The sequence below is a fragment of the Populus alba genome, chromosome 9 (genome assembly GCF_005239225.2).
Source record: "Populus alba chromosome 9, ASM523922v2, whole genome shotgun sequence".
Lineage (NCBI taxonomy): Eukaryota > Viridiplantae > Streptophyta > Magnoliopsida > Malpighiales > Salicaceae > Populus > Populus alba.
The window spans coordinates 5,316,895-5,334,065 of NC_133292.1; the positions used below are offsets into that span (position 1 = coordinate 5,316,895).

At 32.7% G+C, this 17,171-nt stretch overlaps 3 protein-coding genes, 1 non-coding gene and 1 pseudogene across 4 annotated transcripts; 1 reads left to right on the forward strand and 4 right to left on the reverse strand.

Moving 5' to 3' along the window:
* Positions 1 to 1,931: 1,931 nt before the first annotated feature.
* Positions 1,932 to 3,948, forward strand: LOC118035165 (ubiquitin-conjugating enzyme E2 20-like; annotated as a pseudogene).
* Positions 3,949 to 4,269: 321 nt separating this feature from the next.
* Positions 4,270 to 9,141, reverse strand: LOC118035164 (uncharacterized). The gene is made up of 7 exons (XM_035040680.2): positions 8,981 to 9,141; positions 8,764 to 8,883; positions 7,817 to 8,263; positions 6,723 to 6,862; positions 6,334 to 6,454; positions 5,044 to 5,184; positions 4,270 to 4,569 (listed from the first exon to the last, which is right to left on the reverse strand). The coding sequence occupies exons 1-7, from the start codon at positions 9,062 to 9,064 to the stop codon at positions 4,486 to 4,488; spliced, it is 1,137 nt and encodes a 378-aa protein (XP_034896571.1). The 5' UTR covers positions 9,065 to 9,141; the 3' UTR covers positions 4,270 to 4,485.
* A 416-nt stretch (positions 9,142 to 9,557) lies between these two features.
* On the reverse strand, positions 9,558 to 9,660 carry LOC118035291 (U6 spliceosomal RNA). The gene has a single exon (XR_004685165.1). It is a non-coding gene; the product is annotated as a U6 spliceosomal RNA (small nuclear RNA).
* A 1,248-nt stretch (positions 9,661 to 10,908) lies between these two features.
* On the reverse strand, positions 10,909 to 11,714 carry LOC118035167 (17.3 kDa class I heat shock protein). The gene has a single exon (XM_035040681.2). It carries the CDS (start codon positions 11,553 to 11,555, stop codon positions 11,088 to 11,090), a length of 468 nt encoding a protein of 155 aa, XP_034896572.1. The 5' UTR covers positions 11,556 to 11,714; the 3' UTR covers positions 10,909 to 11,087.
* Positions 11,715 to 14,000: 2,286 nt separating this feature from the next.
* LOC118035264 (18.1 kDa class I heat shock protein) lies at positions 14,001 to 14,825 on the reverse strand. Its single transcript, XM_035040802.2, has one exon. The coding sequence runs from the start codon at positions 14,727 to 14,729 to the stop codon at positions 14,262 to 14,264; it is 468 nt and encodes a 155-aa protein (XP_034896693.2). The 5' UTR covers positions 14,730 to 14,825; the 3' UTR covers positions 14,001 to 14,261.
* Positions 14,826 to 17,171: the final 2,346 nt, after the last annotated feature.

Consider the following 17,171-nt stretch of genomic DNA (forward strand, 5'->3'; position numbering starts at 1 on the left):
TTTTCTTTTGATTCAGTCATTCTTTTCTTAATTTTAATTTTTTTATTTACATTAATTGTTTCTAATTGGATTTTATTTTTTATTTTATCCCTAGTTGTTTGATTTTGTTAGTTTTTTTTTTTATCAAATTTGATCCTCATTCTTTTAATTGTTGTTTTTTTGTTTTCAATTATTTTCTTGATTTATTTTTTTTTCTTCAATTCCATCCTTGAGCATTTCTTTTCACTGAATTTTTATGTCAAGTTCAGTACCAATTCTTTTAATTGTTATTTTTTAATCATTTTTTTTTCAATTCACTCTCCAAACATTTAACATCATTTAAATTTTCCCTTAACATTTAATTTTAGTTGGTTTTTATGTTGAATTTAGTCATAATTCTTTTAATTGTGATTTTTTTTTTGCATTGTTTTTTTTATTAAATTTTTTTTTCTTTAATTTCATCTCTCAATATTTGTTTAGTTAAGAATCCTGCTTCTTTATTTTTTAGTTTTGCTTTTAATGCGGTCACCCTAGTCTTATGACTCGAGTTATAAATCTAAAAGATTAGTCCAAGTCGATTTTAATTTTTTTTAAAAAGCATTTTTTTTCAAATATATTTTTTTGCTAGTATATTTTTTTTTTTTTTGCTTTGTTATTTAGGGGGTTATCTCAATTTCATATTCTAGGTCATGTGTTTGATTTGTTCACCTAGGTTGGTTGCCGGATTCACTCAAGGTTTTTTTTTAATCTTTTTTTTATATATATATTTTCATTATATCGGTGGGTATTCATTCCTTCTTTTCTTTTTATGTGTTTGGCCTTTCATAATATTTTTTATGGTATGGTTTTATTCAATCATTTTTGTTTGTATTTATCGTTTAAACCTTGGGTTTTTTAGAGTGAACTTATCTTTTATTTATTTAAATAAATAAATAGTAAATATAATCTGGTAAAATCTCATCTTTACAGTTTATTTCTTGGTTATTATTAATGACTTTTTTTATTTACATAAATGATTATCGGTTTATTTAGTTAAATGATTGCATAGGTTTTTCAAATAATATATTTAATTTTTCATGTAAAAAAACAGATTGATGCATACCTAGTATTTTATTTAAAAAAAATTATAAGTTGCATACCAAATTCATGATTTAAGAGTTTTTTTTAGTTTTTCCTTTTTTTTCTTCACACTTCTTTTGAAAAAATAGTATTTTTTATTCTTTACACTTAACCTATTTATACTATTTTTTTGTTCATTTTTTTATTCTTTTGGAAATTTTCTTTGGAAATTTATTCTACACATTTGAAAAATAATATTTCATTATAGCAATTATAACATTATTTTATTTCTTAGCTACTTTAAAAACTAGCTCGAGATTTCAAATATTTTTATTAATGCATATAATTTTTATTATATTTTATTATATATAAATATCGACTTTATAATTCATGATTATATTTTTTACTTGATGTAAAAAAATATGTTAATAATATTTACACATTAATTATTTTTGCATTGAAAAAGAAAATATTTAACCAATAGTTAAATTAGTTTAATAAACATGTTAACACTTTATTAATTATATTTATTAACTCAAATAATTCGCATATGCCTTTTGATTTATAACTAGAATTTAAAAAAATTAAAATACTTGCATTTTTTTTTCCTAAAAAAAATCGTCAGGGGGCTTTTGTTTCCGATATGTATTTTTAAAAAAATGAAAAGGATAATTGACGAAGCCATGCGTATTTTATTTGCATATAGCATTTTCCAAACCAGGAAACTAGCCGTTGGAGATCGATGAGAAAAACGACAATTCAAATCCCTACCACCGCCATTCTAACGTTCGAAAATTTACCAAACCCTACCCATAACTCTCCTAAACGGTACCGTAATTGGCAATTTCAACTTCTTATAAACCACAAATGCATGGCCTCTATCGTCTCTCTCTCTCTCTCTCTCTCGAAACGTTCTCTCTTTCTATAAAAAAACACAAAGAAGAAGAAGAGACAAAGGAAGAAGAAACTCAAAAACTCTCTTGAGTCTCTTCTTCTTCTTCTTGTTTTCTAAACATACTTCACTGATCAGTTTCTTTATTTGGGTTTTCTTTCTTTTGGATTCTAAACTAAAAAAAGAAAGAAAGAAGAGAAACAATGGCAGCTATTAATGGGTATACTCCGGTGGCTGCTCCGGCAGGGACTACCCCATCAAAACAGACTGTCCCATCGGCAAAGACTGTTGATACACAATCCGTGCTTAAACGGTATTATTTTTTTTTCTTGTTTTTGCGCTTGATCTGCTCTTCTTATTTGTCAAATGATGTAACATATCACGAATTTTATCTGGATTTATTTCATTGGTTTTCTTTTCTTGTTTATGAATGTGGTTTGTGATCTAAGATCAGATGATGTTTGTATTTATAATGAGTATGGTAGCATTTAAGCTATTGATTTTTATGTAATTGGTTCTTTATCTAAGAGTGATTTTGAATGAATCAATTGGGTTTCTTTAAGTCTGATTATTTATCTTAATTGGTTATCTGCTTTTCATTAGTTAATTGATTGTGTGATAAGCTTGATTTGAATACTCGTCTTTTTTGCTATAATTTGCTTTTGAGGTATTTCACGGTTTAATTTGACTGAACTTTTTTTTTTCAGAATTGGTTGCTCTGTAACCTGATCTGGTTGCTCATTTTCTTTTAATCGGCTTGAGAATTTTAAGGGTATTTTTTACTGACTGTCACCTTTTTTTTTGTTATGAAATCAGGTTGCAATCTGAACTGATGGCGTTGATGGTAAGAACATCGAAACCTGTCTTGTTGTTGTATCTCTAATGTTTTCAGCAACAAATCAATGATTAAACTTGTTGATCTGAGAGGTTTTCCGATAAATTTTATTTTGTAGATGAGTGGAGAATCTGGGATATCTGCCTTCCCTGAAGGGGACAACATATTTTGCTGGAAAGGAACGATCACAGGAAGCAAAGACACTGTTTTTGAAGGAACAGAATACAAACTATCGCTTTCCTTCCCTAATGACTTTCAAGCCACCAAAAGTCAAGTTTGAAACCAGCTGCTTCCATCCCAATGTGGATGTCTATGGCAACATTTGCTTGGATATTCTTCAGGTAAAATTATTAATTATTTTAGTTAAAGCTTGTGGCTAGTGCGTTTATTTAACTAATTAAGAAAGTTTTCTAAGATGCAAATTGGCTGATCAATGATGTTTGATTGTGTGTTCTAGGATAAATGGTCATCTGCCTATGATGTGAGGACAATATTGCTATCAATCCAAAGTCTGCTTGGAGGTGAATCTTGTTTTCCGTTTTCCCCTTCTCTGGTTAATGAAAGTTTGTGATTTAATTGACTATTAACATTTGTTTCTCTTTTCATGTTATGTTCAGAGCCAAACATAAGTTCACCTCTCAACACTCAAGCAGCACAACTTTGGAGCAATCAAGAAGGTTTGTTTGTTGTTACTTCGGATGTTTTCCTACTTTGAAGTCTGGATGTATTTATTGCTTGGAGTCTGGACAACACGTTTACTATGAATTGGTGTATGTATTGCTTGGAGTATGGATAACATATTTACATACTTTTGGTACCTTGTGTCTGTTGCAGAATATAGGAAAATGGTGGAGAAGTTGTACAAGCCTCCAAGTGCTGCATAGAAGGAAGAGAAGGGGTCCAAAAGGAGGTGTTCACTGTTTGCTGGGTGGTAGTGCTGCATAGAAGGAAGAGAAAGGGGTCCAAAATGAGTTGGTTACTTTACTGTTTATGGGTGTGGTGTGGTGTGACTACTGACTCAATGGATGAATGATGATGAATTGATGAATTCTCAAATTTTTTTTTCCTATCCTCTTTGCAAAGTGTGTAATCCGTGGGACATACATGGTTCAGCATCCCTGTCCTGCTTCTTGTGCATTTTGAGAAATTAGAAAAGTGCCGTGACGGGGTGGTTTTGAGACAATCTTACTGAATAATTTTTTTTTTCCTATAAGCAATGGCATTTTTAATCTGAAACAGGAAAGAAAATCCATGATTTCCCTTCAATATAAAAAAATATATATGTGTAGTATTTTTTCCTTATTTTACAACGAAAAATTAAAGAACCTACACATATTTAATCTGAAATATAGAAGGAAAAGGGAAAGAAAATCCATTATCAAGATGATATTGGTAATGGTAATTGCTATGATAGTTGAAAAAAAAACATGAAAAAAACAACAGCCTCGCCGCACCAGGGCAGTGCGCAGAAATGAGGAAAGACCAGAAACAAGAGGAAGAGAAGTAAAGACAAAACACGACATGGATTTTTATGTCTTCTGGTAATATTATGCTTTTGCAACGATGTCATGAACATTCTTACCACAAGGAGCTCGAGAAAGAAAGAAAGAGAAGTTCTATTTGAGCCAAAATTTTAGTTAGCGTACCACTATTTAAATACTAACTAAAAATAACAGATCCAAAGTTGCGCTTTCCTCTCCATTTACGTTGTGACAGGCTATTATTGCTTCGATGATGTGAGCTGCCTCAAGTTGTACTTGGACAACTCCTTGTACTTTTCAATAACCCCGATCAAGCACACAGTCTGAGAAAATTACAAGCCAAAGCAATCAAGTTAATCGGGCAAAAAATAAATTAGCACCATAGAGCAAACATCTCATCAAGGCAGTCAAACTCTGATTTTTTTTTTTCCCTATAGGTACTAATTAAACCAATAATAGATTATACACGAAGCAAGTAATTCTTTGCGGTAAAGAATACATCACAAGTGTAAGAGGCTGAACAGACTTGAAACATGTAGAGTCTTAAGAAATAAACATACTGGCCAATTAATTTGACCAGATGCATGATCACTCATAGGCATCAGGAGATGTAATGAGATGTAATGGTTATAAAAGTTCTTCAATATTGTTGCTGATAGAGAGCCTAAAGGAATCTTCTAAAAGATATAACCAACAAACACGATTCTAACTTCAAAATATCGCAAAACTTGGTTTTGTAACAAATGAGCAGTTTCTGCAAAAGATAAGTCATGGCAGGGAAGAGTACAGATTCTCACCTTGACAATTTCAACTACAATTGTCTTGTCGGGATTGCCAAGATCAACTTTATGAGGCCCAGGAACAGATTTTGCCACTGAATTTATAATTTTCATCCTGTCAATGCCAGAATTTGCTCGGGCTTCATACATTACTGCAAACTGCACAGAAGGAGTAAGTGGTCAAATTGTAGTTTGTGTGCAAGTATGAGATGCAACTCTGTTGGTCCTTGTTGACTCAGTTCAATCAGTGAAACTCAGATTTCTTATCTCCTACGATTTCCTATATTCCACCACAATTACGATGTCAGACTACAGGGGTGATTTTAGCAGTGTAGTTGCTCAGCTGCCATATGCTAAATGAGAATGGCAAGCTATTAAAAGTATTATTCATGTCTGATTAATTGAAGAAACAAAACTTCATTTTGGATCATTATTTAATTAAATGTTGATGGTGTTCAATGCCATCTATTTCCCCATTGCCAATTTCCCTTGGATCCCAGCTTATGTAATGCTTGGTCCTTGTCAAAGGGAGCTACCTCAACAGCAACTCCTGAACTAACCGTGTCCTGCAGGTCTGAGAATTTCACAGAATAAATGGAATTTTATTTAAGGTTACTTCAAAAGTGGTGCTAGAGCTAGCTTATTAACACAAAAGTGACACATGAAATCAATGTATTCAACATGGAATTCTAAGAACTTTGATGAAGCAAGGAACAAATTCTTGAATATACAGATTTAGTTTTACCCCTTAATCCAAATGAGCATTGTTTCCCTTTTCACAGTACATCTAACATGATTTTTCAGTGCAGAAAGCAGTTCTTACTGTTGGGAAATTAAGCAGGATTATCATCAGCAAGTCCTATTCAAAGGGTTCTAAAGGTCAAACAGTGTTTTTGTAGGCCTTAGTTTTATATTTTAGGGTTTAGAACTATTAGTTTAGGAAGAGGGAAAAAAAGAATCACAAAATACTATATCTAGGCTACCTCTTGGCTTGATTTAGACTATGAATCAAACCTCCACTAAAAATCAAACCATACAATGAAGTTGGACCAAGACTAATGCTACATTGTTAGCATATTTGAAGACTCAACTCTTCCCAAGAGTGTGCCCTCTGCATTCCAAGTTGTCAAGCATTGCTGAATTGGATGGTGAATTTTATTCATCACAAAGAAATTAGTTGAAATTGTGAATATGCTACTCAAACACTTCTTCTACTATTTGTTTTATAATTCTCACTTATGGAGCACCAGAGAAGTAGTGCCAGTTTACTTTTGAGGTAAGAATTAATGAATAGATAATTCTAGGTACCTTCAGTGGATCCTGAGTATCCACAGGAAAATATTTTTCAACAACTGGTGCAATCGATCTTGAGATTTCCTCTTCTGAAGCATAGCATGCAACTTCAATTGGTAGCATTCTTATGATGAACCTATATATGAACAGATAGTACAACTTTACATTCTGAAATGATATGTCATTTTTTTAAGATGTAAAAGTTCTTGCTTTTTGCAGTACAGAAAGCCAATTTGGTACATATGCACCAAATGTCACACACAGGTTGATGCCAAGCATTTTGAATGGGAAAATCCATAAGCATTGGCCTGAGGCTGAAGTACGGCTCAAAAGGGGAGAATAGTGAGCACTGGTTGGAATAGGCCTTTATAAAATTTAACCTAAGAGGTCAGCAATTCATAAACCTGGACATGTGTTTCCTTGTTGACGCAGCAGATGTCATTAAACGTTGGACAATATCTTTGGGACAAGGGTCTCCATCTATCTTGCGCATTTGAATAAAGGCAACACCATTACAACCAGAATCAAGGCTGAGAAAGCGCCTCTGTTCAAGCAGAAGAAAAATTCATAATCAGCGTAAGAATATGATGATATAACCAAAAATAGTAGCAACATGGCAGACAGAGACCACCCTTTTTAAGCATGCTCAGCATAACAACAGGAATTGGTGAATTCAACAGATAGCAAACTCAACAAGATAGGAGATCAGTTATCAAAAATGAAAAATGTAGCATATTTGAATAAAATACTCTCAGAATTGCAAGGAGTAAAACTACAGTATCTGCTACAAACATAAGAGCACCCAAGTTCACCATGCCCGATTGCAAGATAAACAGCAATTTATACTTCTGTAAAGCTTGTTCATGGAGTTGCATTTCATTCTACAATAGGCTACGGGGAAGCAAAATGTGTTTCCTGCTATTTCCTACAATTTCCATTTTCCCCATCTGGGCCTAGAAGAAACAAAACAGGTAAGCTGAGAGGACAAATAAGACATACAAAAGAAAAAAAAAAGGAACAAATCATACGAATGTGTCACCCAGTATGCTTTCTGAAAGTAAAATCAGGATACAGATTATGTGTTTCAATTCTAGGGTGAAGGGGAGTAATTTCGTTAGATGGTACAGTGCACTGCTTGTATGTCTTTTATCTTCATTTCAAGCCAAATCATTGTACTTTCAGTACAAGCAAAACATCCCTATTGAGTACCTACCAGCACATCTTAACAGCATTGCAATGTGGTGGCCCTGGTGGGTGTGAAGTTAGTGAGCAAAATGAGAAGGTAAATAATCTATGAAGATACCAAATAGAGGAGAGGGAGATAGAGAGCTAAGTACAAATACAGGGAAGAAAAGGAAAATTGAGCTCAACAAAAGAACACAGGCAAAAGCTATAGAAATTTGGCCACCAGTTCAATTTCTCTGATCAACTCATTTAAAAAATTATTTATTTTTCAATGGAACATCAGTAAATGGAACACGGGCAAAACATTGCTCACCTTGTTCTTATCTCCAAGTTCTTTGAGTTCATCCTCAATAAGCCTATCAATGGATTTCTCCTCCACTTTTTCTTGGACAACAGACTTTGGGGCACATGTTTCTGTGCATTTCTTCTTTGCTGGTGGCCCCTCTGCTTCATTTGCTTGTTTTTCATCATTTTTACAACCCTCTTCTTGATTAGTCTTCTCTTCTGTTTGATTTTCACTGTTTTCATTTTCTACACTAGGTGATCCTACCTTTTTGTCTGTAGGATTATCATTCATGGCATCATTGCCTTCAGGGGCTTCTGATTTGTTCTCATCTTCCCCATCTTCTTCATCATCATCCTCTTCACCATCTCCTTCATCGTCAGAATATGAGAACTTGATCTTTTTATTTGTAGGTTTATCAGGCAAATCTGCAAGCTTCGCACTAGTATCCTTCCCATAAGCTAGCTCTTCATAAAACTGCAAGAAAAAAGTGCAAATACCAGCAGCTCAATGAAAGAGTACATAATTTGACCTCGTAAATCAAGGGAAAGGTGCATTCACCACATCTAAAAGCACTCTAAATTATCGAATGTAGTGAATGCATTTCTCAGACATTATGATAACAGAAAGAGCAAACCAAAAAACAAAAATCCCAACCATGACAAGCAGAATTCTTGTAGGAGGAATTTTTTAAGATACTATAAATTTTTTCTTCGGTCCAAAGTTGTTAGCGTAGCCATCCCTGTCCGTAAGGACTAGCCATAATGAATTTTACTCGGTATAAGAACTCAAAGCCATGATTTAAAAGGGTAGCCATTAATGAATTCTACTTAGAGCATAAAAACAAATCTTTCTCCCATAGCCACCCATTTCACCGCACCTATATTTTCACAGCTATATGAGTCGATTTTCCATCTCCTGCTTGAATTTTGCAACAAAAAATGAAAAGAAGAAGGAAATAAGAGAAAGGAGCATACAGAATCAATAACGTTAATAGCCTCACGAGAGGCTTGGCGCTCCCTACCCCCATCACAAGTGATAAAGAAGCCTTGAACTCCTGGGTGTAATGGGTAGGAACCCTTCTTCCTCACTGGTTTCTGCAGTACAGAAACACATACAAAATACAATCAAAAGAAAGAAAAACAAATTGCATATATATGAACAAGTGCATTGAGAGGAAGTAAAAAAGGATACATTATGAGGGAGATAGCGTTGCTTTCTCTTCTTGCTGTTGGTAGGAGCACTAGCACTGGACTTCGGCTTGTTCTCCGTTACCATTATTTGCTTAAGCTGTGCTCGATGAGGGTTTCTACTTTCTAGTTCTATTTCGTCGGACACCAAGAAGACGAGAAACACTTGGAGTTGGGCTCAGATAGATTTCTTCGACTTCGGAGTTAGGCCTAAACCCACCTTACCGCTTTGTGGCCCAAAATTGGGTCAGGATTACATTATTGATTCAGAACTGCAATTTACACCTTAACAAGCACACCATCTAAATTCATAGCAAGAAATGGTGAGAATGTCTCGCAACAAAACAGAAACGTCTCTGTGATATAATAAAATCTGCTACTGGTTCCAAGCTTAGTTCAAGAAGAAGACATTTAAAAGTATGAAACTGGAACTAAAATAAGAGCGAGCAAAGGTGTCAACTGACCTGTTGATTGCGAATCCCTAACGCGTACAGGGAAGGAGGAGGAGGAGGAGAAACCAGAGGGGCAGGGAAAACGTGGAAGGAAGATGAAGAAAAAACCCCAGAGGAGAAAGAGGAAAAAAAAATTTGGACCATTTCTCGATTTGTGCGTGTCATCCTTGCGCAGGGGCCATGCTAATCTTCTCTGTATTGTTCCAATTTTATTGGATGTCTCCTAAGAGACAACAAGTTCTTGCTTGCCTACGTTGATAAAAGCCTTTCGTCCATGTAACTAGTCGCTGTGGGATGTTGTTCGATCCCAACTAATGAACGTCACTCTCTTGGTTTATACACGTCATCCGCCTCGCTTGTGATCCAAGAAATAAGGCTATGCCGCAAGGAAGGACCCCAGAAAGAGTTCCAATCGAACAAAAACAGAAGGGAGGAAAACTCAGAACAGATATGTGTCCTTCAAGCAGGACAACAGGATACATTAGGAAACATGAAGTTCCAATCATCAGACATAGAAGCTCTAGAAATCCTATTCATTTCCTCGATTCCACCTTCACATATTGAATTATAAGGAGAGGTTCCATCCCAACCCGACCCTAATCGATCCTTTGAACCCCACTCTCCCTTTTCCACCCCTTCCATTTATTTTTTCTCTCTTAGAGTTCTGATTTTGGAAGTTTTAGGGTTCATCAATTGTGTTAGAATTGAAGGGTTGTTAACCGATTATAATCCAGGTTGCTCTGCTTTGGTATTATAATGTTTGTACCATTTCCAGTCCTTTCTTCTAACTTAGCGAGATCAATTAATTTCCCACATGTATTTCTGTGTTTTATGTTCCGAGTGTGGATAAATGTTTGAACTTTATACATAAAAAAATAAAAAATATTAGCAACTCATCCATTAAAGTCCTTTCTTCTTCTTCTAGAAGTTCCCGATTCTGCTTCTTTGTTCTTGCCGTGCGCCAACACATCCATTTTAGCAATGTCCTAAAGTCATTTCTATGTTTGTCTTTCTCATTTATAAAAAGATGGTGTGAATGAGCGATTTTGATGGAGAAGCTCTGCCCTTGGACTGAATGATGCACGTGTCTCTTTACTTCCTTCATGGTGTGCAAGCTTCTGGCTTCCTTCAGACACTGGCTCTGCAATTCTTGCAGAATGGATAACTACGTGATAATTAGGGATAATTCTCTTATGAACACAAAGAGGGCATTTACACACATCATACCATATTGCAAGCTTTGCTGAGAAATGTAGAAGAATTTGCAGGGCCTGGGCTCGCTTGACGAACCAGTCATCAATAGAGATTTGTATGTAATTTTTTCCTACTATTCACGCTGTCTTATTCCATTCTATGCCCGCGACAGACTACAGGAATATTGACAGCTATCCGCTTCTTTAGCATTATTTTTCCAACATATCTAGCCATAATGTCCTATAAGCATCAAGAACAAGGTGAAAAAAGAAAAAGGAACAGAAGCTAGAGATCACAGGTAGGATGGTTATAGAAAGCCAAAATTACACTTCATTTACCACTGAGCACTTCGATATAAACAAGGACGACACCAATATTTTCAGCTATTAACATAAGACGACACGGAATTCTTGATTACAAATAGATGGATTCTAGCCAACCAGGATAAACAAACAGGCATCGTATTCAGCCGGAGATTTCAATAGCTTTCTTGACATCAGGTTTCTTGACTTCCTCCTTCGGCACAGTAACAGTAAGCACCCCATTCTCCAAACCAGCCTTGACTTGATCTATCTTGGCATTCTCAGGCAGCTTGAACCTTCTCAAGAACTTGCCACTGCTGCGTTCAACACGATGCCATGTATCACTCTTGTCTTCCTTCTCCACGTTCCTCTCCCCGCTAATTTGAAGCACCCTGTCATCTTCAATCTCGACTTTCACTTCCTCCTTTTTAAGCCCCGGGAGATCAGCTTTGAAGACATGGGCCTCTGGGGTCTCTTTCCAGTCAATGCGAGTGTTAACGAAAGCTGAATTCTCACGAGGGATGAGGGAAGAAGAAGGGAAAGGGAAGTCCTTAAATGGATCGAAAGAAAAGAAAGGGTCGAAGATGATGTCTCGTGATCGGTTGTTGAAGAAGCTTGGAATCATTGCCATGATTGATATGTGTTATTTGCTTTGCTGGTTGGTCGTTTGCTGAAGACTAATCGTTGTGAATTGCTGGTGATCGGTCTAGATGGGGAGGGGGAATTTATAGGAAGCAGGAGACAAATCCAGGGCAATCGCGATGGTGCGATTCACGAACTTTCTGGCATGCTCCAGAATAATTGAGGCCTAGAATTTTTTGAAGCCCTAACTTGGGCAGCAACTTACAGGTTAATAAGGCCCGTGAGAGCCTTGCTTGGGCTTCAACTCTTTGCATCAAGGGCTGCTATATTCTTTTTTATAGCTTTTAGTAGGCTTGTTAAGATTTATTTAATGCATTTATAATTGATTAAGTGTCAATTACAATCAATCTTTATTTTTATTCAAAATTTACCATAAATACTTACAAACTATCACAATAAAAAATATCATTTATTTAATTCAATATCCTTAAAAAATATTTTATTTTTATTTTTTCAACACAAACTAACAATAAATAAAGTTTAATAAATACATTTAGATAATATGTATTATGAATTTAAGTTATAAAAATACTTTAAAAAACAGTTGTTATTATACTCTCAAACACACAAGCACCACTATTGTAGATATTATGAATTTTTTTAATTAAAGAATGAATAGTGTTTTTTGTGCATAATAAATAAAAGCTAAAAAAATATATGGGGGGTAAATTATATAAAAAAAAAAACAATATTAACGCCAGTTAAAGACTGGAGTGAAAAGTTGATATTTATGGTAAGAAATAAAAAATAAATATAAATACAAATATTTTAAGCATATATCCTTTTCATTTTACATTGTATATTTAATTTTTATCCTTGCTAGATTTTACACTTGAGCAATGACGCAGGATAATTGTCAATGTTGATTTTTATTTAATTCTGCAATAATTAAAATAAATATCCACAAAAATCTGAAGGATTTAAATTCTACATGAGCAAATGAGGGTTTTTCAAGTCAACGTGGTTTTTTAATAAAAAAATCAAATGAGTTTAAATAAATATTTTCAAGAATCCCCGTAATTTAAATTAAGGAGTAAAAAATATATTGCTCGAGGTAGAAGTCCCATTTCCTTATTAATTTATTTATTTTTATTTTGTCGAAAACATGCTTTTTATTAGTAGTATGTTGTTTTAAAATAAAACTTATCATGATATAAAAATCATGTTTCAAAAAATAATGTCTTGATAATTTTTACGTGGTTGTATGAAAAAATCAAAAGAATAATTAATTTGTAATAAATAAAAATATCAATATATATATATGTTATTCTCATTGAATATTCATGTGCAATATTTTTTATATTTTTTAACATATTATACTCATAAATAATTATTAACAAAGTTATTGCATATATATAATCATAAAAGGCTCAAATTGTATTTAAAAAGTATAGTATAAGCAGACAATTTATTAAATGGCATTGTCATTATAAATTCAAAGAGGATTTTATTTAAGTTAAGAAACAGTGTTGTTGGACTAGCCCTTAAAAAAAAAAAAAACTAGATCTACTTGTTTATTTATGTAAGGCTAAGCCTATGTGCCTGCATTTATTTCTTCGTCTGTTTTAATTTTAAAAAATTATAATAGCAACGTGTTGTTTATTTAATATTTTTTCGGCCGCCATCAATTATCATAAAATAGGGTTTGATTTTTGAACCCAAAAAACCCAAATTCTTACCTATTTTTATTTTTAAAAAATACTAGAAAAAACATACTAGAAATCTAAATAATCTCATTTAATATTTCCTCTCACATGTTACAGAGAAAGACTAATGTTTTGTTTTCAAAAATTAATTCCTATTTGTTAATTATTTATTTTTATAGCTGAAAGTTTAAACATCACCTACAATTTTTATTAAGTTAAACTAGATTTTAATTATATTGTGTTTAACCATTAACTAGATTACATCATGTTAGCTTTCACTTAGTTTTATTTCGAACTTAAACTAAGCAAGAGGGTTTCTAAATTAACTTGCCAGCCAGGTCAGTTTTATTAATACTATTAAAAAGCTTTCTACAACAACGTGAAAGTGGTTTATTATTTTTATATTTTTTAATATATTTTTTTCAAAAATATTAAAATTTATTTATTTATTGAAAATTAATACATGCTTTTATGATAGTAATAAGATTAGAAAAATAGTTTTCAACTAGAGAGATGATTTTGTTATTCTTATTTCAAATCGCCAAATATTCTTTTTATATTTGTTATGATTTTTTTTTATTTTGAAGGCATGGATAGTTGTGTGTATCTGGAACGTGTATAACTAGTTAGATCACACACACTCTAATTAAACTGTTAAAAAGAATTCGCCAAAAAGCTATTGTGAAGAATGAACAATAAAAATACAATAAAATGTAAAATTTAAACTGCGCTTAGGCGACTGGTAGATGGGGAAAATAAAAGAAAATTCTTAAATATTTTTCCAAAAAGAGAGAAAGGAAAAGGAAATTATATATATATATATAAAACAGATGGGGGTTAAGGCCTCAAGCGTGGCTTACAGAAAGAAGGTTTGAAGCTCTCTCCATGTAGCAGCCAGACGAGATAACTAATGTCAAATTATTACTTTAAATAAGACTGAATCTTATAGAACAAGATGAGAAATCGGCCGCTAGTTGATTCTTCAGCATTTTAGGGATTGAAGCTCTAATAAACATGTTGAAAGAAAAAAAAGTGTAATGTTGTCTTTTTTAACAGGAGATTTCAACAGTCTTCCTGGCATCAGGTTTCTTGACCTCCTCCTTGGGCACAGTGACAGTAAGCACCCCGTTTTCCATAGCAGCCTTGACTTGATCTGTCTTGGCATTCTCAGGCAGCTTGAACCTTCTCAAGAACTTGCCACTACTACGTTCAACACGATGCCATGTATCATTCCTGTCTTCCTTCTCCACGCTCCTCTCCCCACTAATTTGAAGCACCCTGTCATCTTCAATCTCTACTTTCACCTCCTCCTTTTTAATCCCCGGAAGATCAGCTTTGAAGACATGGGCCTCTGGGGTCTCTTTCCAGTCAATACGAGTGTTGACGAAAGCTGAATTCTCGCGAGGGATGAGGGGAGATGAAGGGAAAGGGAAGTCCTTGAATGGATCGAGAGAAGAGAACGGGTCGAAGATGATGTCTCGTGATCGGCTGTTGAAGAAGCTTGGAATCATTGCCATCTTCTCGTCTTTGTTCTTCTTTATGCCTTCGAAGCAGGCACTGTTTGTAATTGAGAGATGAATTGCTGTTGTCGTGTTGACGATGATGAGGAAGGAGGGATAGTTGAGTAATTTATACATTACAGGGGGGGAGGAGAGAATTCTGGTAGTTTCATCTTGGGCTTCTCTAGATCTTTCTAGTACTTTCTCGAATCTTTCAAGGCTTTATTGAATGATCCAGAACCTGGTTTTCAAGAGAGCAGGATTTTGAAACTTGGATATAGAATTTAGGCCCATAACACATACGGGCTTTTATTGGCATTTATTAGGCCCATGTCAAGAGCTGTGTGTATCAAGCTTTTTTTAATGTTTGGCTACGCTTTGAAAACATGGTTAAATAAATTAATTTTTCAGTTTTAGATAAATAAAAGTGTTTTTCGGTTTAAGAGATCAGAGAATGCTTTCCATTAAGTATCTAAAAACTAAAATGATATATTACTTCATTGTTTTTTTTTTTTTTTTGTGTACACGCAGATAAACAATAATATATTAATAAAATTCTTTAAAATATAATATTTTATAAAATAAAAAATTACTAGCATATTTATATAGGAGATAATATATCAGGATATAGTAGTATACAGCATAAAAATATATTAATTTGATATGTTAATGCATATAATAGTTGCTAGAAAATACATTTGAATACAAAACATGTTATATTATACAATAATAATATATTTTAGATGGCATGGATTGTGTTATAAAATCAGAATAACATCAAAAATAAATTTATTTTCAATGTTCTCCAAACACTATAAAAATATTTGATAAAAAAAAAAAAATTAATAGCTCAAAATTATCAATTATTTCTTGATAGGTCTAAAATTTTTTAAAACATTTAATAAGTCAAAATATATTATTTCTCAATTTATTTTATTGACACGGTCAGAGATCATAAAATAATCTATAGCTTATTATTCATTATACAATCAAACATATAATTAGATTTTTTTCTAAAAAAATATTCAACAAGTTATATATCTATAATATTATATTTTAAATATTTATATTACATGTAGAGATACACTTTATAAAATAAACCACGCATAAATATAATAAATTATTATTATTGTCATTACACTAATTATATCGCGTTATTTTATTATAAATAATCAAACAATTACATTTAATGTTCTATACACGATGCATGAAAGAAATTATTATATTTTACACTTATCTTTCACACGACACTAAATTATTTGTTGGCAGATAAACAAGTCACTAATCTAATTAATTTTTATTTATTTATAATCAGGAAGAAAAAACAAAGAAAACATTGTTTGGCGTATGAGGTGTGGGATACCATGAAGAAGAAAATCACCATCAAATAAAAGGAAAAATGGGGGAAAAGACTCTTACATGTGTGCCTGTGGGCATTGGTGGAGCTGTGATCCCATGGATGCATCATGCAGCTTGTAATAAGCAAGAAGCCGTCGCGAGACAAGAATATAATAAATTACTTTTCGTGTTTGATGACGTAATGGATGACTCCACGTGGCTATGAAAACTGTCAACGCTTGCTGACGAGGGAAACATGACCATCGAAGAAATCTACCCAAAGATTACGATGCCATCACCACCACCACCTGTCACATCATCTTCATGGTCTCTGAAAGGAATTGATAATTTGATGCCCTTTACCTTACCAAGCTATACGATTTTTTTTAATAATTATTTTTAATTTTTTTAATTTTATTTTTAATATTAACACATCAAAATATTTAAAAATATTAAAATAATAAAAAATTCCATTTTCAAATTTATAGCAATACTACCCTTTTTCATTTTTTCTTCCTTTTTTCTAGATAATGATAACATTGGATTGGCTTTTAACTGAGATAATCTTGAAGTAGACACGGGAAAAAAAAATTAAAAAACTTGTTTTGCTCTTAATTTGAAATTATAAAATTTAAAAATAATTTATTTTAAAAAAACATTAAAAAAAAACTGAGTTAATATTAGTTCCCTCTATTGATCTGGGACAAAAACTTATTTAAAAAACAAACCTAGCAAAAATAATCAAAGTTAAATAAATATAAAAACATAATAAAAAAATCAAGTCACTCTAGATTAACCCAACGAATATAAGACTTGGATTAACCTTATAAAAAAAAAAAAAAAAAAAAACTTAAAATTTAAAAACCTAATAGCCCATAGTCAAATAATCAAAATAAAAAACATTTAAAAAAAAACTCAAACTTAAAATAACTCGAATTAATTTAATTATTTTATAAATCTAGGATAATCCTAGGGAAAAAAAAAGACAGGGGAAAAAAAAGTTAAGTTAATTTTCAAAATCAACCATCTTAAATTAATTACAAGATGAGTTGATAATGAAAAAGTTAAAAAAAAAAAAAAAAAGTCATGAACAAAATCATGTATATCCAGCATGGTGATGGC